Source organism: Canis lupus, chromosome 5, assembly GCF_003254725.2.
Source record: "Canis lupus dingo isolate Sandy chromosome 5, ASM325472v2, whole genome shotgun sequence".
NCBI lineage: Eukaryota > Metazoa > Chordata > Mammalia > Carnivora > Canidae > Canis > Canis lupus.
The window spans coordinates 35,021,215-35,046,375 of record NC_064247.1 but is presented as its reverse complement, the minus strand read 5'-3'; the positions used below and the strand labels follow the sequence as shown (position 1 = coordinate 35,046,375).

At 51.4% G+C, this 25,161-nt stretch overlaps 1 protein-coding gene and 1 long non-coding RNA gene across 9 annotated transcripts; one reads left to right on the top strand and one right to left on the bottom strand.

Annotated features, from left to right (window-relative positions):
* Positions 1 to 399: 399 nt before the first annotated feature.
* Positions 400 to 23,136, top strand: LOC112647367 (myosin-3). Its single transcript, XM_035716694.2, is given in 41 exon segments — positions 400 to 460; positions 1,289 to 1,499; positions 2,535 to 2,678; positions 3,014 to 3,170; positions 4,006 to 4,033; positions 4,815 to 4,923; positions 5,656 to 5,748; positions 6,663 to 6,726; positions 6,805 to 6,903; positions 7,675 to 7,778; positions 7,864 to 8,002; positions 8,731 to 8,849; positions 8,932 to 9,081; positions 9,815 to 9,985; positions 10,084 to 10,390; positions 10,507 to 10,577; positions 11,158 to 11,245; positions 11,330 to 11,447; positions 11,831 to 11,954; positions 12,045 to 12,181; positions 12,265 to 12,520; positions 12,705 to 12,869; positions 12,871 to 12,948; positions 13,035 to 13,211; positions 13,323 to 13,468; positions 13,549 to 13,639; positions 14,045 to 14,434; positions 14,545 to 14,671; positions 16,180 to 16,298; positions 16,478 to 16,674; positions 17,046 to 17,229; positions 17,887 to 18,052; positions 18,337 to 18,461; positions 19,246 to 19,554; positions 19,686 to 19,889; positions 19,964 to 20,089; positions 21,407 to 21,577; positions 21,670 to 21,774; positions 22,114 to 22,209; positions 22,319 to 22,456; positions 22,989 to 23,136. Coding segments are annotated over 40 exon segments (5,823 nt in total). The 5' UTR covers positions 400 to 460; positions 1,289 to 1,295; the 3' UTR covers positions 23,016 to 23,136.
* LOC112647372 (uncharacterized) lies at positions 19,327 to 24,216 on the bottom strand. Of its 8 annotated transcripts, none has more exons than XR_007410760.1 (6): positions 23,881 to 24,210; positions 22,340 to 23,162; positions 21,772 to 22,207; positions 21,082 to 21,457; positions 20,631 to 20,974; positions 19,327 to 19,464 (listed from the first exon to the last, which is right to left on the bottom strand). It is a non-coding gene; the product is annotated as an uncharacterized LOC112647372 (long non-coding RNA). The 8 variants fall into 8 exon arrangements; XR_007410756.1 differs by having other exon boundaries at positions 19,337 to 19,464; positions 19,770 to 20,974; positions 23,881 to 24,216; XR_007410759.1 differs by lacking the exon at positions 19,327 to 19,464 and having other exon boundaries at positions 20,047 to 20,974; positions 22,340 to 22,883; positions 22,978 to 23,162; positions 23,881 to 24,211.
* Positions 24,217 to 25,161: the final 945 nt, after the last annotated feature.

Here is a 25,161-nt window from a genome sequence, read left to right as displayed (position 1 = left end):
GAGGGCCAAGGGGATGCAGTGCCTTCCCCTAACCCTCTCCTCACCCACGGGGCTGGGTGCCTGTCCAGGGCCCGGTCCCTGTGAGGCTACGCTGCTGTGTGGCGAGGAGCCACGGTCAGAGATTTCTCTCTGTTCCCCGAAGACGGGGACACTTGACCTTGGCTGGAACCACGAGCTCCTCTCAGGGCCCCGGCCCTCCTGCCAGCCCCTCACAGGGGACCTGTGAGCCCGACATGGGACCTTGGGGGATTTGCGGCCTTGATGGCTTCCCTGTGTGTCACGACCCACCTGCTCCTGCAGCTTGCCCCTATCCTTCTGGAGCCATCCCAGCAAGAGCGGGTTCAGAGCTGCACCGGATGCTGCCCCGTGTGTCCTGACTTTTGCTTTTGCATATTTGTTGCAGGTCTGATTTTCCGGGGCTACAGTTCTGCGCTGCCTGCCTGTGGGTGTGACTCATCAGGTAAGGAAGCAGATGGGGTCCCCGGGCTGTTGGAAGCCTCCGGGTAACCTCCCAGTGCCCTTGAAGGCACGGAGTCTCCGAGAGCTCAGACAGCACAACCTAGGCCGGAGAGGAACCTTCCGGCTGTTGGCATCCGAGGGCGCTTCTAGTCTGAGCAACTCAAGGGAGCAAGAGCTGGTTTTCCCATGTGAGGAGGCGGCCCCCTGGACTCAGAAGGGTCCAAATATTTCTTAGCTACTTGCCACTTAGCACACCCTCTTGGAAGAGTGCTGTTTTATGTTTTTTGCTATTTATTTGTAATGCTTCCCCTCAGCAACACCTGGGGTTTGCAGGTCAGGAAGGTGAGTTCTCTGGGGACACTTCACCATCTGATCAGAAGGATCCGATCGAGGCCACAGCAAGCCCAAGAGCTTGGGTCACCTGTGCTCTATGCCCTAGCATGGAAAAGCATGGGGCTGGGCCCCTGGGGGGGCTCAGTCAGTTGAGCATCTGCCTTCAGCTCAGGTCATGACCTCAGGGTCCTGGGATCGAGCCCTGCATTGGGCTCCCTGCTCAGCAGAGACTCTGCTTCTCCTTCTCCCTCTGCTCGTGCTCTCATTCTCTCTCTCTCTCACACTCAAATAAATAAGATAAAATTAAATTAAATTAAATTAAAAAGCCACGGGGCAAATATGCACAAGCAATTTTCGCGCACTTGGGTGAAGCCCAGAGGATGGAGGGTGCCGGGCTCGGGTCCTCCGCTCACCAGGCAGCCACTGGCAGGCAGAGCTGAGGGGACACAGCCCCCAGCGGGGTGGCGGCGAGGTCACATGCCCATCTGCCTTCCAGCGGCACCATGAGTAGTGACACGGAAATGGAAGTGTTCGGCATCGCCGCTCCTTTCCTCCGGAAGTCGGAAAAGGAGAGGATCGAGGCTCAGAACCAGCCCTTTGACGCCAAGACCTACTGCTTTGTGGTCGACTCAAAGGAGGAGTACGCCAAGGGGAGAATTAAGAGCTCCCAGGACGGGAAGGTCACGGTGGAAACGGAAGACAACCGAGTAAGCCTCAAACTCGCCCTCCACGGGCCGCGCGAGGTCCCCCGAGGTGGCTCTGGCACCTGGATGCCCCACGTGGCTTCCCTGCCTCAGCTTCCCCGCTGTCCTTGGGCTGCAGGGTAGGAGGAGAACCCGGATGTGGCCACTCAGAGCAATTCGTGTTCAGGAGCCTTTGCCAACGTTCACATCCTTGTAAGGGCATCGCGAGGGTGCAGGGCTGGGAACCCCTCCTGCAGTAAAACACTCTCCTTTGGTAGCCTGGGTTTCCCTACTTCTTCTAGCAGTTGCCATCTAGCGGGGGAAGGAAGGGAAAGCAGGGAAGGGGTCCTAGTGGACCCCAGGCTCCATGTGAAGTGGCAACCTCCCTATTTCAGGAAGGCCATGAGCAGTGAAGTGTACCCCCTTCTGGCCAGAACGTGGTGGGGCTGCTGGGAGAAATCCTGGACTTCACTGGTTTCTGGCATCGAGGCCAGAAGCATCTGGAAGTGTTCTGAGAAAAGTTTAAAAAAAAAAAAAAAAAAACAATTCAGAGAAGAAAAAAGACAATCTGAAGAAGAGAGCATAGTGTCACCGGGTTGGGTGTGAAGGAAGCAGGCAGTAGGAATCACTCATCCACGTCACCAGGCCCTGATGCTCCCGGGGGCTGGCCCTCTGCACCTGTCAGGTGTCAGGGTCAAGGGTGGGTTTGCCAACCTGGAAGCCAGGCCCAACAAATGAGAACCTAGGACAGTCTAGAGCCTTCACAGGGAGGGCTGGCGGCATGGGCTGGTTTAAGTGAGTCCCTGCTTGAAGGCAGGTCGCCCAGAGATGGGACCACTGCAGAGAGACAAAGGCAAAATCCCAGAGTGCAGACACATTCACAGGCCCTCAGAGCCACCCTGAGCCGCCCGGCGTCCCTGTCTTCTCCCGCGAGGGACCTTGTCCCCAGCGCCTGCCCCTTGGGACCCAGGCTCTTTGTGGGAGACGGACAAGAAAATTAAAACCAGGGGCAAGGCACATGGAGGACACTAGGTAGTCACCGAACCTCTTCCCACTCAGACCCTGGTAGTCAAACCAGAGGACGTATATGCGATGAACCCCCCGAAGTTCGACCGCATTGAGGACATGGCCATGCTGACGCACCTGAACGAGCCGGCCGTGCTGTACAACCTCAAGGACCGCTACACGTCCTGGATGATCTATGTCAGTGCCCATGGTCCCCGGGGGGGGGGTGCTGGTGTGGGTGACGAGGCCGTGGAACAAAAGAGGGGAAGGTGGAGGAAAGGAGGAGAAGGAGAAAGGCAGCAGGTGGGAGAGGAAGGGGGCATCAGTAAGAAGAGAGGCCGCAAGAGGGGGAGTGGGGACGGGCCAGGAGAGCCAGGCTGAGGGCTGGGCCTGGGCAGTGTCACCTGCTGGTGGCAGGGCGGCCTCATCTATAGAGAGAAACCCATCCCTCCTTTACAAGGTTAGAGTAAAGAGACAGAGTGACAAAGGCCAAGGGTTTTACACGCGCACACGCATCTTGTACGCTCCCGTAGACCTACTCGGGCCTCTTCTGTGTCACTGTCAACCCCTACAAGTGGCTGCCGGTGTACAACCCCGAGGTGGTGGAGGGCTACCGAGGCAAGAAACGCCAGGAGGCCCCGCCCCACATCTTCTCCATCTCTGACAATGCCTATCAGTTCATGCTGACTGGTGAGTCTCTGTGGGGGCCGGCAGGGGGCTGCTGGCTGGCGCGTGTCCTCCAGCACGGAGGGCGGACAGTTGGGGTAGTTAAAGAGGCTGGAAGAGGCCAGACCTTTTCAGGCCCTACAAGCCCTGCTAGGAAGATTGGATTGAATGTAACCATTGGTGAAACTAATAGGAAACAAGGGCGCCTGGGGGGATTCGTGGGTGAAGCATCTGCCTTTGGCTCAGGCCATGATCCCAGGGTTCTGGGATCGAGTCCCGCATCAGGCTCCGTGCTCTGCGGGGAGTCTCCTTATCCTCTCCCTCTGCCTGCAGCTCCCCCTGCTTGTGCTCTGTCTCTCAAATAAATAAATAAAATCTAAAAAAACAAAAACAAAAATAAACATATGAAGGTATGAAGGACTCCTGAGTGGCTCAGCAGTTGAGCATCTGCCTTCAGCCCAGGGCATGATCCTGGGGTCCTGGATCGAGTCCCACATCGGGCTTGGGGAGCCTGCTTCTCCCTCTGCCTGTGTCTCTGCCTCTCTCTGTGTGTCTCTCATGAATAAATAAATAAAATCTTTAAAATAAAAAAAAAATAAGAGGCCAACATTTTTGAGGGCTGAAGATGAAGCCTAACAGGCGAGTGGGATGAAAAGCCACTGGCTGGTCTGAAGCAAAGGCTTCTCCTCTGAGGGTCACTGTCAAGAAGGAGGCTCTCCCAGCCGCCCCTAGGACCACACAAAACACTATAGGGAAGAGGCCTGGTGTAGTGAACCGTGACCACTTGACAAGGGTCGCAGTGGGGCTAGGGAAGCTCCTTATATCGCTGTCAACTCTGTCTTGTTTTTTCCTTTGGCAGATCGTGAGAACCAGTCCATCCTGATCACGTAAGTACCTAAGACACAGAGCAGTTTGGGAGCCGTGGCTCTTTGTCTCCAAAGTAGGAGGCAAAGGTACCGTTTACTGGATTCTATTAATTAGAAAGTTCTTCGAGTAGGGGCGCCTGGGTGGCTCAGTCAGGTTAAGTATCTGACTCTTGATTTCAGCTCGGGTCATGATCTCAGTCGGACTCCGCACTCAATGGGGAGTCTGCTTGAGGTTCTCTCTCTCCCTCTGCCCCTCCTCCCCTTACTCTCTCTCTCTCTCTCCAAAAAACAAGAAGGGAGCACCTGGGTGGCTCAGTGATTGAACGTCTGCCTTCGGTTCAGGTTGTGAATCTTGGGGTCCTGGGATCGAGTCCTGCATCGGGGTCCCCACAGGGAGCCTGTTTCTCCTTCTGCCTGTGTCTCTGCCTCTCTCTGTGTGTTTCTGATGAATAAATAAATAAAATTTAAAAAGAAAAAAGAAAAACAGAGCAGAGTCTGTGATGAAAAGGCAGAGATGGAGATGCACACACAAGAGGGTATATGTAAGGTCTTGGAAAACTGGAATCACCCACTGCCCGGGCAGCTCAGCCCACGATGAAGCTTCCCTTGGGCTTCTGCCTCTCCACGTACTTTCTCACATTTATTTGGTAGGCGTGTGTCTCATGTGGCTCGGGGTATGTCCAGGCCTTTGTGTGACATCTTGGGGAGGCTGTTTATACCAACAGGACACATCTCTCTCTCTCTCTCTCTGTTTCTGTCTCTGTCTCTCTCTCTCTCTGTCTCTCCTGATCACTCCAAATAGCGGAGAATCCGGGGCAGGAAAGACTGTGAACACCAAAAGGGTCATCCAGTACTTTGCAACAATTGCAGCCACTGGAGACCTCGCCAAGAAGAAGGACTCCAAAATGAAGGTGGGGGCAGGGAAAGGCTTGCTGCCCTTCCACCTGTGACCTTTGCCTTAACTTCACAGCGGGGGGTGAGGGCAGGCCAGGATCTGAAGTCCTCAGACAGCCAGTTCCTGCAGACAACCCGGTGTGTGGGCAATCTTCCAGGCCTAGATCCTGAGATGTTCTAAAAAGCAAGACTCTAGGGCCTTAACTAAGGAAGGTCATCTGGGGGAGCAGCTTGGGGAGCTTATTCTTTGAACCGACTTAAAGAAATCTGTAGTGATACTCGCTTTTCAAAACAGATAGGTTACCGCCGGTAATGATCTACTGGTCTCACTGGAGGAAAGCAAGGAACTGAAGCATTAAGGGAGTTTTACATCAAGACAGACAAGGAGGGGTGCCTGGGGGGCTCAGCGGTTGAGACTTTGCCTTCGGCACAGGTCATGATCCCGGAGTCCTGGGATGGAGTCTCGCATGGGGCTCCCCACAGGGAGCCTACTTCTCCTTCTGCCTGTGTCTCTGCCTCTCTCTGTGTGTCTGTCTCTGGAATAAATAAATATTTTGGAAATAGCAAAAGCGTTTCAGCTGAGCCAAGCTGAGGATTTGGTGGATCCTCCCACCGGAAGGCCAGGGACAGAGGGATGAGGGACAGGCTGTCATGATGTGACAGGCAGCAGGGGCACTTGCAGAAGCAGAGCCGGGGAACATTTCCCAGTGTCATCTGTGGCTTCTTCCTCCCCTGGTCCTTTGCATTAGGGAACCCTGGAAGACCAAATCATCAGCGCCAACCCGCTGCTGGAGGCCTTCGGGAACGCCAAGACCGTGAGGAATGACAACTCCTCCCGCTTTGTGAGTCTGAGTTTTCAGGTCAGCTGGGATTTCTCTGGGGCCTTCAGGGGAAGCAGGGTTCCGGTCCTCCCGGAGGCCACAGGCCAGCGACAGAATGAACCACAGCCACCGGGCAATTTCAGATAATGAAGCCTTCGTGAGAAGCTCAGTAAGCAGGGCATGTGATGGAGTAACTGGGGGCAGCGTCTCCCCAGGCATCTGGGGAGAGCAGGAGGCTGGCCTGTGAACCCCAAGATCTACAGGATGAGGAGGGACATGGGGAAAAGCAAGCGCACACTCTCTGCGGTGGGGCAGGGCCTGGTGTAGTCAGGGGACCTGAGAGGGCTCGTGTGGCGGCTGCAAAGGTGGGCAGGAGGCGCGTCCCGTGAGGTGAGAGAAGAGGTAGACAGAGGTGGGTCATGTGCCAGCATGGAGGCCTTGGCGGGCCCGTGGGGTGGGGGGTGTGGATTGTATTCAGGAAGCTACTGAGTGATTCTTTGAGCTGAGAAGTGATGCAGTTTGATTTACATCTTGGAAAAAGTCATTCTGTCACTTTAGGACTGGATGGGGTGAGGGTGAGGGGGCAAGGTGTTTGGAGGAATTGGCAAATCAAACATGGTGGAGAAGAGAAGAGGAGGAGGAGGAGGACACGCTTAATTTTAAGTAAGGAAGGGGATCCTTGGTGGCTCAGTTTAGTGCCACCTTCGGCCCAGGGCATGACCCGGGGTCCCGGGATCGAGTCCCACAGCAGGCTCCCTGCATGGAGCCTGCTTCTCCCTCTGCCTGTGCCTCTGGGTCTCTTATGAGTGAATAAATGAAATCTTTTTAAAAAAATTTTTAAGTAAGGGAATAAAGCGCCTTTTCACCCAGTGGCCCAGGAGGCTAGCAGGAACTTCTGGAGACACTGGTCCCCCCTTCCCACCCCTCCTTCACAGGGCAAGTTCATCCGAATCCACTTCGGAACCACTGGGAAACTGGCTTCTGCAGATATCGAAACCTGTAAGTGGATCGCAGGGCAGGTGGGGGCGTCGCGGGGCAGGTGGGGCGGTTGGGGAAACTGCCTGTCTGTGCGTGTAGATCTGCTGGAGAAATCTAGGGTGACCTTCCAGCTGAAGGCGGAGAGAAGCTACCACATCTTCTACCAGATTCTTTCCAACAAGAAGCCTGAGCTCATAGGTGAGGCGTCGGGCTCTGACGTCGTGGGACCGGGAGGGCTGCCCCTGCCTCTCCACGGAGACGCGGCAGCCCACAGGGGAAGCTTCTTTTAGAAGCGGGAGGGGCTGCAGAAGGGGATGTGCCGGGTGAAGGACACGGAGATTAGGAAGATTAGCCCAGGACGGAGTCCAGCCCGGGCCCCTGCACGCCTGCTGAACGACTGTTTCATTGTCGTCCGGCGCCCCCTACTGACCTAGGAACCAGCCTCTGACCAGGCCGACAGCCTCACCAGGCCCCTTCCTACACCCAACACAGGCCTACAGGCACCTTCTTTTGCGCTCGGGCTGTGCGAGCTCCGCCTTCTGGCCCCAGGGCCTGGAAACAGGCTTCAGCCCTTCAACGAGTTTGGAAAAGGCTATGATGATACCAAACCACCTGCGCTTCCCCTCAGGGTGGGCTCCTCCCTGACCCAGCTTCCCTTATTTAATTTTCCCCAGCCTACACTAATAGGCGCCATCCACGCACAGAGCAAGGAAGCCTAAATTTGGGTCCTCTCTGGGGCTCTTAATCTACGCAGCCCGGCCAGGCTGCCTGGACTTCCCCTACTGTCCGTTCTGCCGCAGCCTGTGGATTGTGAGGCTGCCTGGGAGGAGATTTCTCACTCTAAATTCAGTTTGGGCTCCAGCAGGGAAGGTCTCAGCCCAGAATCTAGGAGCTCAAGTCCCAGATGTTGATGGGTGGATGTTTCCTTTGCATCCGTGGGGCCTCTTTATTTGACATTTCTCATTTCAGAGCTGCTGCTTATTACAACCAACCCTTACGACTACCCGTTCATCAGCCAGGGTGAAATCCTGGTGGCCAGCATTGACGATGCAGAGGAGCTGTTGGCTACAGATGTAAGTAGAAGGGAGAGGGCGCTGCAAGGTGCTCCTCCTCCGTCACAAGGGTTGATTGACTAACATGCTGTTCTTTGAATGTCAGAGTGCCATTGACATCCTGGGCTTCACCCCAGAAGAGAAGTCTGGGCTCTATAAGCTCACGGGGGCCGTGATGCACTACGGGAACATGAAGTTCAAGCAGAAGCAGCGAGAGGAGCAGGCCGAGCCGGATGGCACTGAAGGTACAAAATAACCACAAGCCGTTCGCCAGAGCTGGGTGGGTGGGTGGCCAGTGGAGATCATTTGGTGCCTCTTTTGAAAGCAATGAGTCCTCCTTCCACCAGGAAGGGTGAATCCCTCCGGGGCTCTGATGCACAGCATTACTGCCCCCCATTTGCTCAACTACCAGAATGGGCCTGTTTCAGAGGCAATGAGATATGACCAGGGCTTTCTGGAACCCAGTCCTGCTTGCTTTCCCATAAAACCTTTCATATTCTCATATGAATTTTCATATTCATTTCCCATAACCTTTCAAAGTGACGTAGCTTCCACTGGCCACACACAAGTGGTTTAATGATGAGGGGTATAAGGGGCGGCTCGGCGGCTCAGTTGGCTAAGCATCTGCCTTCAGCTCAGGTCACGATCCTGGGGTCCTGGGGTCCTGGGATTGAACCCCATATCGTGGGCTCTCTGCTCTGCAGAGGGTCTGCTTGTCCCTCTCCCTCTGTCCTTCCCACTGCTTGTGTGCACCTGCTCTCTCTCTCTAATAGATAAATAAAATCTTTTTTAAAAAACAAAAAGATTGAAAAAAAAAAAAAAAAAAAAAAAAAAAAAAAAAACAAAAGATTGTAAAACAACCGAGACAAGCTTCCCCAAGCTTTGAAACACCTGCATCATGTTTCAAAGTGGTTCTCCTACTTTGCCAAATATAAGGGGTGCCCCTTTGTGATCATCTTTCTTTCCCTGGCAGTGGCCGACAAAACAGCCTATCTCATGGGCCTGAACTCTTCTGACCTCCTGAAAGCCCTGTGCTTCCCCAGGGTGAAAGTCGGGAATGAGTATGTTACCAAAGGTCAAACAGTGGATCAGGTAAGCGGTCGCCTCAGGGCTGGCAGGAACGCAGGCTCCCGGTGGCCGCTGCCCTCCGACACCAGTGCTCTTTCCCCGGCAGGTTCACCATGCTGTGAACGCCCTCTCCAAGTCAGTTTACGAAAAGCTGTTCTTGTGGATGGTCACTCGCATCAACCAGCAACTGGACACGAAGCTGCCAAGACAACACTTCATTGGTGTTTTGGACATCGCAGGCTTTGAGATCTTTGAGGTCTGGGTTCCCTACTTTCATGATGGCATGTGGCTTTGTATGGAGGGATGGATGGGTCATCACGATCCTCTAGGGAAGATGTCAAGGTGAGCGACATGTCAGAGCATCACATCTGGTAGGAAACTGTCGGGCGGATCAAGTAGAAGGGAAGCAGCTTTTGTGGGGAGGGCTGTATAATTCCAAGAGAGGAGAAGACGTGCAACAAGTGGAATTTTATAAAGGACATTAAACAAATAAAAGAAAGAACTCAAATGCAATTATTGACCTAGGAAGAGCCAAGCATACAGAGAATCTGATAAGCCAATCGCACAATATTTACATAAATATCCTGCTGGTTCTAGGTTAGAAGCATATAGCCAGCCATAAGAGCATATATTTGGTGTCTTCCAGACACAAGACATGCTGGCGAATGAAAGATAAGCTTGAGTTTATAGAGGAAAACAGAAGGTATATATGGTACACGGAAAAGTAACTACAGAATAAGCAGACGGTGGTCGGTGCACAGGAGAGACCCGACCGTGGGGACTCGGCAGACAGAGAAAACACCTTCGGGCTGGAAGCTCAGAGACGTCTCCAGGGAAGAGATGAGATCTGGGCTAGACATTGAGAACATGCCCGTAGCTGAGGGAATAAATGAGTTGACAGAGCCAGAGGCAAAGAGGAGGGAGGTGGACGGGTCTTTGATTTTGAAGGCAACCTAAATTCGCACGTGGACACTATATTTTGGTTTTAGTATAACAGCCTGGAGCAGCTGTGCATCAACTTCACCAATGAGAAGCTGCAACAGTTCTTCAACCACCACATGTTCGTGCTGGAGCAGGAAGAGTACAAGAAGGAGGGCATTGAGTGGACCTTCATCGACTTCGGGATGGACCTGGCTGCCTGCATCGAGCTCATTGAGAAGGTGGTCCGATCTGTCCAGCCAGTAATTTCTCTTAAATTCTGCGGCTCATCCTGCAGCTCATATTTACCCTATGTGCATTTTGCTTTGCTTTAATCCAGCCCATGGGCATCTTCTCCATCCTGGAAGAGGAGTGTATGTTCCCCAAGGCCACAGACACCTCCTTCAAGAACAAGCTCTATGACCAGCACTTGGGCAAGTCCAGCAATTTCCAGAAGCCCAAGGTGGTCAAGGGCAGGGCCGAAGCGCACTTCTCACTGATCCACTACGCAGGCACCGTGGACTACAGTGTCTCGGGCTGGCTGGAGAAGAACAAGGACCCCCTGAACGAGACCGTGGTGGGGCTGTACCAGAAGTCCTCCAACAGGCTCCTGGCGCACCTCTACGCCACCTTTGCAACAGCAGACGGTAACAGACTCCACGGACTGCCTTATATTCATGCTTTCTCCCGCCACTCAGTTCTCAGGCCTGAAAGATCCCTAGAGATCTGATAACAGTGTTGTGCCATCTTTTATGTTTTTCAGCTGACAGTGGAAAGAAGAAAGTTGCCAAGAAGAAGGGTTCTTCTTTCCAAACTGTCTCTGCCCTTTTCAGGGTAAGAAAAACACAAGTTTATCTGCTTGTAATTGGTGTAAATGATCTTAAGATGAGTGATGTAGAGATCCTGACTGGTTTATTCAAGAATGGTAATGTGGTCTTAATCTGCTGTTACTTGGTGAAGCTGAGTGGCACTATGATAAAACATAAATACACAAATATATAATAATATATAAATATATATGCTATATAAACGAGGTTTAACAAATGTTGGTCTAGAATTCAATTATTTTGTTCTGCAGGTAGTTGGGTTGGCTGGCCTGGGGTGGGGGTGGGAAGCAATCCTCATCACAAACTTTCCTACTTGCCTGAGGGACACAGGCAACAGCATCTCAAGCTCCCAGTGGAGCCAGACACATTTCTGGAACTGGTTTCAGAGAGCATTCTGTATGTGGTTAGTTTCTGGTTCACCGTGTATCAGTTATGTGCCTGTATCTCTAGCCACGGGCTATTAAAGAGTTAAATAATTCCATTCTTTAGAATCCAAGATAAGTTGAAAATGCATATCCTAGTCTTCATTACAGTATATCTCCATCTTTGTAAAAGCCTACAGTAGACTGTCAAATTTCATCTTTTAGGAAAACCTGAACAAGCTGATGTCAAATTTAAGAACGACTCATCCTCACTTCGTGCGCTGTATAATTCCCAATGAAACCAAAACCCCAGGTGAGACACCTGCTGCTGCTGTAGATAGGGCTCAATTCCTGAGAAATCCTGTGTGACGTTGAAATCTCTTGCTTCTTTTCTCAGGGGCTATGGAACATAGCCTCGTCCTGCACCAGCTGCGGTGTAACGGTGTTCTGGAAGGGATCCGCATCTGCAGGAAGGGGTTCCCAAACAGGATTCTCTATGGAGATTTTAAACAAAGGTGCATAATAAAAATGTTCTATATACTTCTTGCTGAGGTGTGTAGATGCTTGAATTTGAGAGGGAGAAATACTGGTAATCCACTTCGACAGAGCAGTGTGGGCCTTCATGTCAAATGATTGCCCTACCTCCCAGCCAAGATATACATACTTCTTTCTTCCACATTTTCTCAGGAGCTTGTCTGATAAATGATATGGTAGGAAAAGACCTGCCCTAAGCTTCAGGAGGCTTAGATTCCAGGCCACCACCTAGCAGTGTGACAATGGGCAAGTTTCTTTCTCTCTCTGGACCCTGGCCTGTTAGAAGACAAGCCTGAATGCATTGGTCTCCAAGGTTTATGACTCTGCTAATGGCCTGTGATTCTTTCTGTGTCTACAATGGCAGATACCGAGTGCTGAATGCCAGTGCCATCCCTGAGGGACAATTCATTGACAGCAAGAAAGCTTGTGAGAAGCTCTTGGCCTCCATTGACATTGACCACACTCAGTACAAATTTGGACATACCAAGGTAATGCCTCAGGTCTGCCAGATGCTGGCCCACAGTCCCTTCTTGGAATTCTCCAGCACATAGACTCATATCATCCTTCTCCCCTGGAAGGTGTTCTTCAAGGCTGGCTTGCTGGGGACCCTGGAGGAAATGCGGGATGACCGCCTGGCCAAACTGATTACCCGGACACAAGCGGTGTGCAGAGGGTTCCTCATGCGTGTGGAATTCCAGAAGATGGTGCAGAGAAGGTGGAGCAGGGTCTCTGGTCAAACATGAGCTCTTTATGGGGAGTGGGGGCCTCTCCTGGAGATAACCCATATTGTGTTTTCAGGGAGTCCATCTTCTGCATCCAGTACAACATCCGTGCTTTCATGAATGTCAAGCACTGGCCCTGGATGAAGCTCTTCTTCAAGATCAAACCGCTCCTCAAGAGCGCAGAGACCGAGAAGGAGATGGCCACCATGAAGGAAGAGTTTCAGAAAACCAAAGACGAGCTTGCCAAATCAGAGGCGAAAAGAAAGGAACTGGAGGAAAAACTGGTGACACTAGTACAAGAGAAGAATGACCTGCAGCTCCAAGTGCAAGCTGTATGTGTTGAGGATTTGTTACCTTTGCTTGTAGATTTGATTATTTAGAAAGACTGGATTTGGGGTGGGATGTTTTGCTTTGCAGTTGGGATGCTTCCTAAAGGACTTTGTTTATAACAAGGCACTGGAATATCACAAGCCTTATCTCATTAAAGGAAACTGTTATCCTTTTTTTTTTTTAAAGGAAAGTGAAAACTTGTTGGATGCAGAGGAGAGGTGTGACCAGCTGATCAAAGCGAAATTCCAGTTGGAGGCCAAGATCAAGGAGGTGACTGAGAGAGCGGAGGATGAGGAAGAGATCAATGCTGAGCTGACGGCCAAGAAGAGGAAACTGGAAGACGAGTGTTCAGGAGCTCAAGAAAGACATTGACGACCTTGAGCTGACCTTGGCCAAGGTCGAAAAGGAGAAGCATGCCACAGAGAACAAGGTACTCTCTCCGTGGCTCTTCCTGGCTTCGTGTGCTCATTGTGAATCAGACTATTTATTCTTATAATTTGCTTGGCCTCTTCTTAGGTTAAAAACCTTACTGAGGAACTCGCGGGGTTGGACGAAACCATTGCAAAGCTGACCAGGGAGAAGAAGGCCCTCCAAGAGGCCCACCAGCAGGCCCTGGATGACCTCCAAGCTGAAGAAGACAAAGTCAATTCTTTGACCAAAATCAAGAGCAAACTGGAACAGCAGGTCGATGATGTAAGTCAATGGTGCTAATTGGGCATCCTAGACCCTCAGAGTTGGAAGAGCCCCCCATGAACCCTCTGGTGCAAAGCATTTGTTCTCAAAAGGATATGGTGCCCTTTGCAGCTGGAAAGTTCCCTCGAACAAGAAAAGAAGCTCCGTGTAGATCTGGAAAGGAACAAAAGGAAGCTTGAGGGAGACTTGAAGCTTGCCCAAGAGTCCATATTAGATCTGGAGAATGATAAGCAGCAGCTGGATGAAAGGCTCAAGAAGTATGTCCCAAAACCACTGGTTTCAATCTTCCAAGTCTCTGGCTATTGTGTCTTCACACGTTCCACATTTCCCTTCCCAGGAAGGATTTTGAATACAGTCAGCTGCAAAGCAAAGTGGAAGACGAGCAGACTCTGGGCCTCCAGTTTCAGAAGAAGATCAAAGAGCTACAGGTAGGAGGCAGCCTGGACTTTTCTTTCCCGGGAAGGTCACTCACATGGGCTGGGTGCCATCTGCTGTAAGCCATTCAAGCAAGTGGGCTGAACCACAGTTTCCTTTCTGCTAGGACTGACATAGCAGCAATGAGCAGCCTTTCCATAATTTAAAATACATCATGAAGGTATTTGGGGTCAACATTTCAGCTGAACAGACAATATCTTGGGTTGGTCACTGCAGGGGTCATGACCATGTTGGGGCAGAAAAAATTCATAGCAAAGAAATTAACAATAGTCCTATTCCTGGGGGAGAAGCCCAAACATTGGTTTGCTTAATGAGCATGGAAACAAGCCTGTACTTGATGTCCAGAGCGAGTCACCCTGGGGACCCACTGTCCATGAGTGAATGGTCACCCTCCCCAGGCTCGGATCGAGGAACTGGAAGAAGAGATTGAGGCAGAGCGGGCGACCCGTGCAAAGACAGAGAAACAGCGCAGCGACTATGCCCGGGAACTGGAGGAGCTGAGCGAGCGGCTGGAAGAGGCAGGAGGTGTCACCTCCACCCAGATCGAGCTGAACAAGAAGCGGGAGGCCGAGTTCCAGAAGATGCGCAGGGACCTGGAGGAGGCCACCCTGCAGCACGAAGCCATGCTGGCCACCCTGAGGAAGAAGCACGCAGACAGCGTGGCCGAGCTCGGGGAGCAGATAGACAACTTGCAGAGGGTCAAGCAGAAGCTGGAGAAGGAGAAGAGCGAGTTCAAGCTGGAGATCGACGATCTGTCCAGCAATGTGGAGAGCGTGTCAAAATCTAAGGTGCTCGGGCAGGGTGGGGCCCATACTTTTGATGAGAGACATCTCTGGGTCTCTGGGATCATTCCAGTCTGAATATGGACTCAATTTTCTCCCCCTTCTCAACACTTTAGGCCAATCTGGAGAAAATATGCCGAACTTTGGAGGATCAGCTAAGTGAGGCCAGGGGCAAGAATGAGGAAATCCAGAGGAGCATGAGCGAGCTGGCGACACAGAAGTCTCGTCTGCAGACAGAGGCTGGTGAGTGATGGGAAGGGGGGGCCCACGCCTCCTGGTCGCCTGGGGAGTGAGGGCAACTGGCCAACACTAAAGAGCAGTGCTGTGTGGGGGAGAATCTCTAGGGAAGCATCTTTTCAGAGAGAAGCAATCAGAACAACCCTCAAAAAAGTCATTCAAAATATGAAGGAGGGAACATTGACAGTTTGGTAAAATAGGAGTAAGCAAAGCAGATTGGAATGAGAGGAGACTCAGAATATGGCCTGGTTCAAGCTCTTTCAACATTAATAATGCCTTGGTACAAAATTTTCTAAATGACAGAAATGGGAGTGGGGGTGCCTGGGTGGCTCAGTTGGTTAAATTAAGTGTCTGCCTTTGGCTCAGGTCATGCTCCTGGGGTTCTGGGATGGAGTAGGCTCCCTGCTCGGTAGGGAATCTGCTTCTCCCTCTCCCCCTGCCCATCCCCTTGCTCCTTCTCTCTCTCACTCACTCTCTTTCTCTCAAATAAATAAATAAAATGGCATAAATGGGACTAGAAACAAACTCCCAAGTCTTTTCTGTTTCTTGCTGCACACAAATTCAGATCTGTGGTCTGCGAACAAGCATCTTAGATAATAGGTAAAGAAATAGCCAATTTGAATAGGCTCCGGGTAGTACAAATATGTGGGGACAACAGGGCACATGGGTGGCTCAGTTGGTTGAGCATCCAACTCTTGATTTCAGCTCAGGTCATGATCTTGGGGTCCTAGGATTGAGCCCCACGTCAGGATCCACACTCAGTGGGGAGTCTGCCTCTTTCTCTCTCTCCCCCCCGCCACTCCCCCTGCTTGCACGTGTGCGCACACACACACATACACACACACTCTCTCTTTCTCCAAAATATATAAACAAATATTTTAAAAATTAAGGAATTTAGGGGAACGTTATCTGGGGCTTTTACCTAGAAAACGTGGCCTCACCCAGGCCTGGTCCTCCAGCCCATCATCCCAGTGAATTCATCAGTCCTTTGCTGTCAGCCACAGCCAAGGTTGTGGTTGAGGTTTAGTTTCCACTTCTGTAATCATCTGGGGAATTCACCTCTGGGGTCATAAGGCCTCTCCCCCCACCTTTTCCTTCTTACTTCTGTATAAGCATATAAACCTGACCCCACCATATTTACCCAAGAGTCTAACTTCAAATTACGAGCTATAATGTCCAAGGGAAGACACTAATATCTTAATGACAAATCAACAAGCAGCTGGAAACACCAGCCACTGGAAGGTCTCTGAACTTTTTTAGGTATTTCAATTTATAATCGTTCTCAATGGGTTTTACTGACAAAAGTCACTCCAGGCTTCTAGTAGTTTATAACAACACCCTAGTGGCTGTGTCTTCAGTTTCTTTCTCATGGAAACCTCTCATCTCCCCCAAGAAAGGACTACACCCTGTCATTTACTGTCTCCCTGGATCTTAGCATGATCCTTACACACAGTAGGAACTCGATGAATGGATGAGTAAGTGAATAACGTGAAAATATCTCCTTCTGGACACAGGGGAACTGAGTCGTCAACTGGAAGAAAAGGAAAGCATTGTGTCCCAACTTTCCAGGAGCAAGCAAGCATTTACCCAGCAAATAGAAGAGCTCAAGAGGCAGTTAGAGGAAGAGAGCAAGGTACCTCATTTGAGAGAGTGCTTCCTTGGTCTGGTCTTCAGTTACCACCTGCAGGAGAACAGGGCAGCTCGACTCAGTAGGTGATGATATAGGAACACCCCTGGACTGTATCATGTCCACGACATGGAAACACTCATCCACTGGGGTGGGGGGGGTCTCCTCTTTCTTGACTGCTGCAGGCCAAGAACGCCCTGGCCCACGCCCTGCAGTCCTCCCGCCATGACTGTGACCTGCTGCGGGAACAGTATGAGGAGGAGCAGGAGGGCAAGGCCGAGCTGCAGAGGGCGCTGTCCAAGGCCAACAGCGAGGTGGCCCAGTGGAGGACCAAATATGAGACGGACGCCATCCAGCGCACCGAGGAGTTGGAGGAGGCCAAGTATGCGAGTCCATTTGCCTGTAGAAGAATGAGAGGTCTCAAATGATGATAAGATAGATGGCACTGGCTTCTGAACTACTTGTTACGTTACAAGATGTTTCCCCACCTTTTCTGTGTCTTAATGCAGTGCTGTGTGCTCCATGAGAGGGACTTGGTGTTAGCACACTGCATTAAAACAAACAACTCTGATCTTGGTTAGAGACAAGGCAGGTTATTGATCACTAGTTTTTAGCAGACAGGAAATTCTTCTGGGCTTTTGAAGGCAAATGGATGTTTGAGTCACACAGATGAGCAATTCCAACTTGATGAACACTGATGTTCAAGAGGGTCGAGGTTTGAATAGTGTCTGCTTCCCTTTCACATTCTTTAAGGAAAAAACTCGCTCAGCGCCTTCAGGATTCGGAGGAACAGGTTGAGGCAGTGAATGCTAAATGTGCTTCTCTGGAGAAGACCAAGCAGAGGCTGCAAGGGGAAGTCGAGGATCTGATGGTTGATGTTGAAAGGGCCAACTCACTGGCCGCCGCTCTGGACAAAAAGCAGAGGAATTTTGACAAGGTGTGGGGTCAGCTCTGTGCAAGCTGCATGCTTCACGTGGGGACCCCCTGGTAGTCATGGAAGGAGGAGACTGGGCCCCAGTCTTGACTCTGCCCCATCAGCTGTGTGGCCTCGGGCAACTCCCAAGCTTCCCTGGGCTGTCGTTTCCTCGTGCGTAAAATGAACCGGGCATGGGATGGGGGTGGAGGTCCATATCAAGCATTGTCAGTAGACACAAACCTATTGTTACCATGCGTTCAGTTCCACACATTTCTGGTCTCCCCCACACTGCTGGTCTGTCTGGGTGGCTGACATGTGTAAATCTAACTCAGATCCCATTGGGAGGCTCTCTGAAAGCCTCCCAAAAGGTATGACATTAAGGTTGATTTGAACCAAAGTTTTAAGGAAATATTTAGAAGTGCAGGGCCATTCTCATAGTAAGAAAAGGGCAGTGAGGCCCAGAGAATTCCTCCCTGGAGGATCCATGTGCTTTTTGGAGATGGCAACTGTTGTTGATATGTTGACCAATCTTGAGTAAATTTATGGAACCAAGGAGCTAAGGCAAGACATGCTGCCCAGTGAAGCTCCAATTCTAGGAGTTTTTACCTTAGTGTTTTGCTTAGTTAGGAGCTTGGGGACGAGCTGACCAAGGACCCACCTCCCATGCCTGTGTTCCAGGTGGTAGCCGAATGGAAAACCAAGTGTGAGGAGAGCCAGGCAGAACTGGAAGCTTCTCTGAAGGAGTCACGTTCCTTGAGCACCGAGCTCTTCAAACTGAAAAATGCCTACGAGGAAGCCTTAGATCAACTGGAAACTGTGAAACGAGAAAATAAGAATCTGGAGCGTAAGCAGTTTGAGACAGCCCAATGCCCCCCTTGGCACTCCTGCCCGGGTGGGCATGGCTTCAGGCACAAAGCCCTGCATGCGGGTGGGTTGGTGCATGTGCAGAAAGCCCCCATCACCTATGGGGTGACATCAGAGCCTCTGTCTACACACGGTGTCTTATCTCTAGGAAACAGCCACCTTGGAATTATGGCGAACTAGTTACAAAACGCTCAGTAGGTGTTTACCGTGCCTGGAAACCTGTGCAGAGGCGCTCAAATGCAACTTAACCTTCTGTCTTTGCAGAGGAGATTGCGGACCTCACGGAACAAATTGCTGAGAATGGTAAAACCATCCATGAACTGGAGAAATCAAGGAAGCAGATCGAACTGGAAAAGGCAGATATCCAGCTGGCTCTTGAGGAAGCAGAGGTGAGCAGAACGAAAGAGCCAGCAGAGATGGAGGCAGGGGTAGTGTCCTGGATCAGGGTGGAGCTGCAGCCTGGGGGTGGGGGCAGGTGGGAGGAGATGGGTGGGTTGAGATGGTGGGGGCAGGAGGTGGAGGGGCTAGCTGGCCTCCCTCTGTGTCTGCCTTCCTGCCTTCCCATCTCTGCCAAGCCCCAATCCCGAGGCCCACTCCTTTCCTATCAAATGGCATAAGATAAACCTGTGGATTATCTTGGCTCTATTGGAGAAAACTCATTACATTAAAATAGGTCTGAAAATAAGATTTTACAAGACCTTAGATCAATTTAAAGTATCCATAAGGTGCTTTGTGCTCCTAAGAAGTAGGAAGATTTCAATATTGTTATTGTTTGATGGTATAATAAGAAACAAACAGAGATGAAAGAGATGTTATTTCCACACTGAAGGTAAATGAGGACTTTAAAAAAATTTTTTTAAAGATTTTATTTATTTGAGGGGAGGAGGGGGCAGGAGCAGGGGAGGGGGGGCAGAGGCAGAAGCAGACTCTCCACTAAGCAGAGAGCCGACACCAGGCTCAGTCCCAGGACCCCAGGATCATGACCTGAGTGGAAGGCAGAGCTTCACCGACTGAGCCACCCAGGTGCCCCCTTTTTTTTTTTTAAGAGAGTTTTGAATATTGTAGAGTTACAGTTGTGAATGACCCATGCAGCTTCATCATCACAATGGGCAGTGGTGTAGCAGGCTCTGTCCCTTCACTGGCACTAGTCTGTTTTATTTTTGTTCCCTCAAGGCCGCCCTTGAGCATGAAGAGGCCAAGATCCTCCGGATCCAGCTTGAACTGACGCAGGTGAAATCAGAAATCGACAGGAAGATTGCCGAGAAAGACGAAGAGATCGAGCAGCTGAAGAGGAACTACCAGAGGACGGTGGAGACCATGCAGAGCGCCCTGGACGCCGAAGTGCGGAGCCGGAACGAGGCCATCAGGCTCAAGAAGAAGATGGAGGGGGACCTGAATGAGATTGAGATCCAGCTGAGCCACGCCAACCGCCAGGCAGCCGAGACCCTCAAGCACCTCCGGAGCGTGCAGGGGCAGCTCAAGGTTGGAGGCAGCTCCTCGGGGGGTGGGGGGGACACCTCTCCTGTCCGCAAACACTCAAAAACAGAGACTTGACTCAAGGCTCCAATGTCTCAATGCCGACGAGACCTTCCTCTCCCTGATTGTCTGGCCAGGACACCCAGCTCCACCTGGACGACGCCCTCCGGGGCCAGGAGGACCTCAAGGAGCAGCTGGCCATGGTGGAGCGCAGAGCCAACCTGCTGCAGGCAGAGGTGGAGGAGCTGCGGGCGTCGCTGGAGCAGACGGAGAGGGCTCGGAAGCTGGCTGAGCAGGAGCTCCTGGATGCCAACGAGAGGGTGCAGCTGCTGCACACCCAGGTGAGGGGCCGGCAGGCAGGGGGGAGAGACCCACACCTGACCCGCACCAGGTGACACCGCTCCTCCTGCCCTAGAACACCAGCCTCATCCACACCAAGAGGAAGCTGGAGGCCGACCTGACACAGCTCCAGAGCGAGGTTGAAGACGCCAGCAGGGATGCGAGGAATGCGGAGGAGAAGGCAAAGAAGGCCATCACAGACGTAAGGGGTCCCATCCTCTGCCTGTGTGTGGCGGCCACATCCGGCCGCACTGAAGCCCCTCCTGCTCCCCCACCCCGAGATAGCTCCCACTAGGCAGGTTGGGGCCTTCCCGGAGCGGGGAGGGCACGCGGCTGCATTGTGCTCCCAAACTACAATCCGCCTCCCCCTCCCATCCAACTCCGCACATCCCCTCCGGCACATTTAAAAGGCCATAATGATAAATAATGAAGCACAGGAAAAAAAAAAAAAAAGACCAGAAAGGACTATAGTCCTTTTCTAAAGCCCACAGAGAGGTATGCTCTTCTTCCCTGCAATATCTGACTTATTGCAAAGATGGAAACGGGACCCTCAGATGCCGGTGTCTCGGGGTCTCACCCAAGTTCACAGGGCGGGTCGCCAGCCCTCCCACCTGCACCTGAGCGGCCTGGTCCCTGGCGGCCACAGCTCCACAGCGCCACCTGCCGCCTGGTGGGGCCCCTGCACCTCTTCTGCTGGCGCTTCTGCAGGCCTCGGTACCCCGCCCGCCTTCCCTTAGACTCACTCTCTGGGACACAGGAACCTTCAGGAACACAGAACTGGCCGCCTTCACAAAGCACAGAAGGACCGTGGTGCCCTTGATGAAGGGCATGATGAAGAAACTGGACCTCACCTCGATGGGCAGCCAGATTTCCAAGAATTTCCTAATCTTACCGGTGGCATGACCATAGCTTGCCATGACTCCTTTACAATAAGGTCTCCACATTTCCAGAAGTAAATCTGAGGGGTTCCTGGGCCCGGCCTCCAGAACTCTTCTTTCCTTCAAAACGGCCTCCCAGTCATCACGTCCTCCTCACATCCTATACTGACCTGAGCCCCGCATCCACCACCCCGTGCAGGCCAGTCTTGCTGGTAGTGAATAAAGCAATAGTGTTTTTAAAAACAAAAACAAAATCAAAAACAAAAACAAAATCAAAAACAAAAACAAAAACAAAAAAAACCAACAACTCACTCACCCCAAACTTGCCATGCGGGTCCCAACTGGGTCTTCTCCAGGCCTTGGGTTCCTTTGAAAACATACTGGTGACAAGAAATAAAGAATTTGCCAGGGCGGGGAGGCGTGGGTAGAGTAAGGTCCCAAGGAGGCCAGTTTAAGAAAGGGAAGAAACCAAAAATTTCCATCCAGTCCCTGGCCATGGCATTGCTTGGGTTATGTCCCCAGCGTAGCTCTTCTCACGTTCCACTGTGGAAGGGTAGGCTCAATCACTGCCTTGCCTGTTGTCCTTCTCTAGCGTGGCTCTGCTCAGCAACAAGGCACCTGGTCTTTGTCTGCATTTACAGGCGGCCATGATGGCCGAGGAGCTGAAGAAGGAGCAGGACACCAGCGCCCACCTGGAGCGGATGAAGAAGAACATGGAGCAGACGGTGAAGGACCTGCAGCATCGTCTGGACGAGGCTGAGCAGCTGGCCCTGAAGGGCGGGAAGAAGCAGATCCAGAAACTGGAGACGCGGGTAATGGTGGGATGACCCCCCGCATCAGCAGGGCCTCTGGCCTCAACCGCTCCTTCCCCAGCCCCAGACTAACTTCCCAACTGTTTCCTCAGATCCGAGAGCTGGAGTTTGAGCTTGAGGGGGAGCAGAAGAAGAACACAGAGTCTGTCAAGGGCCTGAGGAAATACGAGCGGCGGGTGAAGGAGTTAACCTACCAGGTAAGGGATGCCTGGGTGGCTCAGTGGTTGAGCATCTGCCTTTGGCTCAGGGCGTGATCCCGGGGTCCTGGGATCGAGTCCCACATCGGGCTCCCCGCAGGGAGCCTGCTTCTCCCTCTGCCTGTGTCTCTCATGAAAAAATAAATAAAATCGTTAAAACAAAATAACTTACCAGGTAAGAGAAAGCAAGCCCGATAGGTATTTTCTCTATAAAGCACAAACACCACCCTGGGTTCTCTCTCCAGAAGAGGGGGAGACACCTGCTGCCCCAGAAAATTGGCCAGACCTCAAGTGACTCCCCCCTCCTCTTCTAGCTACAGGCTGTGTTCTTGCCTTTAGAGTGAAGAGGACAGAAAGAACGTGCTGAGGTTACAGGACCTGGTGGATAAACTCCAAGTGAAAGTCAAGTCCTACAAGAGGCAGGCGGAGGAGGCTGTAAGTCAGACACACTGTGATTTTAGAACGGCAGCCTGGCCTGTCCCTCCCTGTGAGCCCTACGGTGGGTGCGCGCTCCCCTCAACCTGCCTGGGCTCTCTGGTTTTAGGATGAACAAGCCAACGCCCACCTCACCAAATTCCGCAAAGCTCAGCATGAGCTCGAAGAGGCAGAAGAACGTGCTGATATTGCAGAATCTCAAGTCAATAAGCTTCGTGCCAAGACCCGCGACTTCACCTCCAGCAGGGTAGGTGGTTCCCAGCACCACCGGTTGGGGAAGCAGGTGTGCACCAGCGTTGCATCCCCCGGGGCCACCTGGGAAGAGCCCGCAGTGAGAAGACACTTCTGGGCTGAGAAGAACCTTAGAACCTGGTCAGTCTCAGGCTCAGGAAAGGAAGGGATTGGCTTAAAGTCACTTAGCTGAGAAGAACTTCACCAAAACCCAAGTTGCAATAAAGCAAATGCCATCCTGAGAAGGAAGGAGCGTGTTTCTGGCCGGGATCTTTCCAGCCCTCTGCTGGTTCTAGTCGGCAGTCACCTTATGTGTAGGTAGATAACCAGAGGTAGGACGTCCCCGAGGATGCAGCTTATTCCCAGGTTCTTAGGCTACGGGGTGACCCTCTCCACGTGTGCAACCAAGTATTCTCCTGAGGTCCCCCAAATATCCTGTCCTACTGAAAAACAGCAGCGAGCAACTCCAAATGCTTGTGGGGAGAGGGGACGGGAAGAAATGTGGGTCTGCCACCTGACATAATCAAAAACACCCACTTTCTTTCCAGATGGTGGTCCATGAGAGCGAAGAGTGAGTGAGCCTCTTCTGGAGCAGGACGGGAAATATGCAAAATGTGTATTTTCATGGTTCCTGGCCATTACAGTTCATTTCCATGGGACTCTTTCACATGCATTAAACTCTGCTTCGTTTCCAAATCGAGGCTGTATTTGTTTTCTCTTCCCTGTGTGGAAATGGTTCATTGCTTGGTGGTTTTTGTGCCTGATGTTGAAATGTCTGTGGGCAGATGTGATAAAGTCCTCTGGTGTGTGTGTTTGGGGACAGGGAGAGGTTGCTTTTTTAATATTTATTTATAAGATTTTTTTTTTTTTTGAGAGTGAGAGAGACAGAGAGGGGGGGAACAAGTGGGAAAGAGAGAGAATCTCAAGCAGGCTCCACAGTCAGCACAGAGCCCAACACAGGGCTCGATCTCATGACCCTGTGATCATGACCTGAGCTGAAACCAAGAATTGAACACTTGCCCCACTGTACCACCCAGACCCCCAGAAATTGCTTTTAAATGTGAGATTAGATCATAAAGAAAGAATATCTTAGATTAACCACTGCTTTGGCAGGGGGAGGAAGATAGGAGAGTTTGTCAAAAGAGTTGCCTCTCGGGATGGTGTGAGGGGAACACAAAGGCTCAGGGTCGGGAAGACCCTGTGTCATGTTAGACAGGGTCGTAGGGCAAGGGACAGACTTCCCTCCTCTACATTCAGTCAGGAAGGACCTGGAGTCCAGCCAAGGTTGTGGGGCAGCCTCCATGCAAATGCTGTGTGAACCATCACGAATACACCAATGATTGAGGCCGTGTCAGCTCCCTCCCAGACTCTGTCAGAATCTACCACCGAGTCCCGGGCTCCCTCTGCACTATTTTAAAGCCGCCCAACAGAAAATCTTACCCTTTACCCAGGGTAAACCTGTCTTTATCTTGAGAGAGGAAAAATGGTGGCAAGTCACAATAATTCTCTGGCTAGGCCACTATTGGAAATAGAATCTTCTAACCTGGGATGAGTCAGAAATAGTTGCCCTGGGTTCCTTTCTTTGTCCAATTCTAGAAGATGAGGAGAGACTCAGTGGGTGTCAAAGGTCAGGGGAGGGAAGGGGGGTGTTCTCAGCACCTGACTGGGACCTAAGCGCCTCCTGGGACCTGTCACTAGAAAGGAGGCCGATATTGATGTCAGATTTGGTGTGTGGGTGGTTTCAGAGAATTGTGTCTCCAAGATCTTGTCTCTTTGACCTGCTTTCAATACTCCCTGGCTACACTGGGACTAAAAGGTGGCATGTCTCTGTGGGGTGGCCGCTGCTGAGAGGAGTTGCGGTGAGAACAAGTCCAACGAGGACACCGGGCCGAGGGTCACTGCCGTCCAGAATGACAAGGACCCTTGCGGATTGCCTGTGGTGGGAAGTGGGCCACACAGAAAGCAGATGGTTTCTTGCTACAGGCGTCCTCAAACTGGTAAAGAAAGAAATGAAAGAACTGGAACATCACAACTGTGGAATGAATTACGAGCCCCTGATGAATTCTGGGGTCATGAACATAGAGACCACTGGACACTATATGCTTCCCGACAGAAGTAGGCACCATTGCCAGTGGAGAATTCCTGCCCCACAATCTGACCAACTCAAAGGGAATGCAGGGGATGGAGATCCAAGAGTCAACTAGTACATTCTAGGACATGGGGAGGTCAACTGAGAAAAAAAAATCCAGTTTTCTCAATATAGGCTGCAAGGAAAAATATACAAAAGAATTGGAAGGAGGAACTATAGATTAAAAGATATTTAACATACCTGTCCACCAACCGCTCTGCGTGGGCCTTGTGAGGGTGCACACGCACACACACCCTAGTTAGTAAAATTTGAATATTGACTTGGTATTTGATAGTACTATGGGGTTCCTGTTCGTTTCCAAGGTGTAATGTGATATTATGATTATGTTTCCTGAAATAGTCCTTATTAAAAATACATACCAAAATACAGATAAGAAAGGAAAAGAGAAGGGAGGAAGAAAGGGAGGGCCGTCTTTGAAATAAACGTATTCTATAGAATTCTAGACTTAAAAGAATTGATTAGACAAGGCCCTGATGCATTTTATGCAGAATTGGAGCAACACACATGAAAACCTGTGTTTTCATGAAAACAGGTGTGGGCAGCCCCGGTGGCTCAGCGGTTTAGCGCCGCCT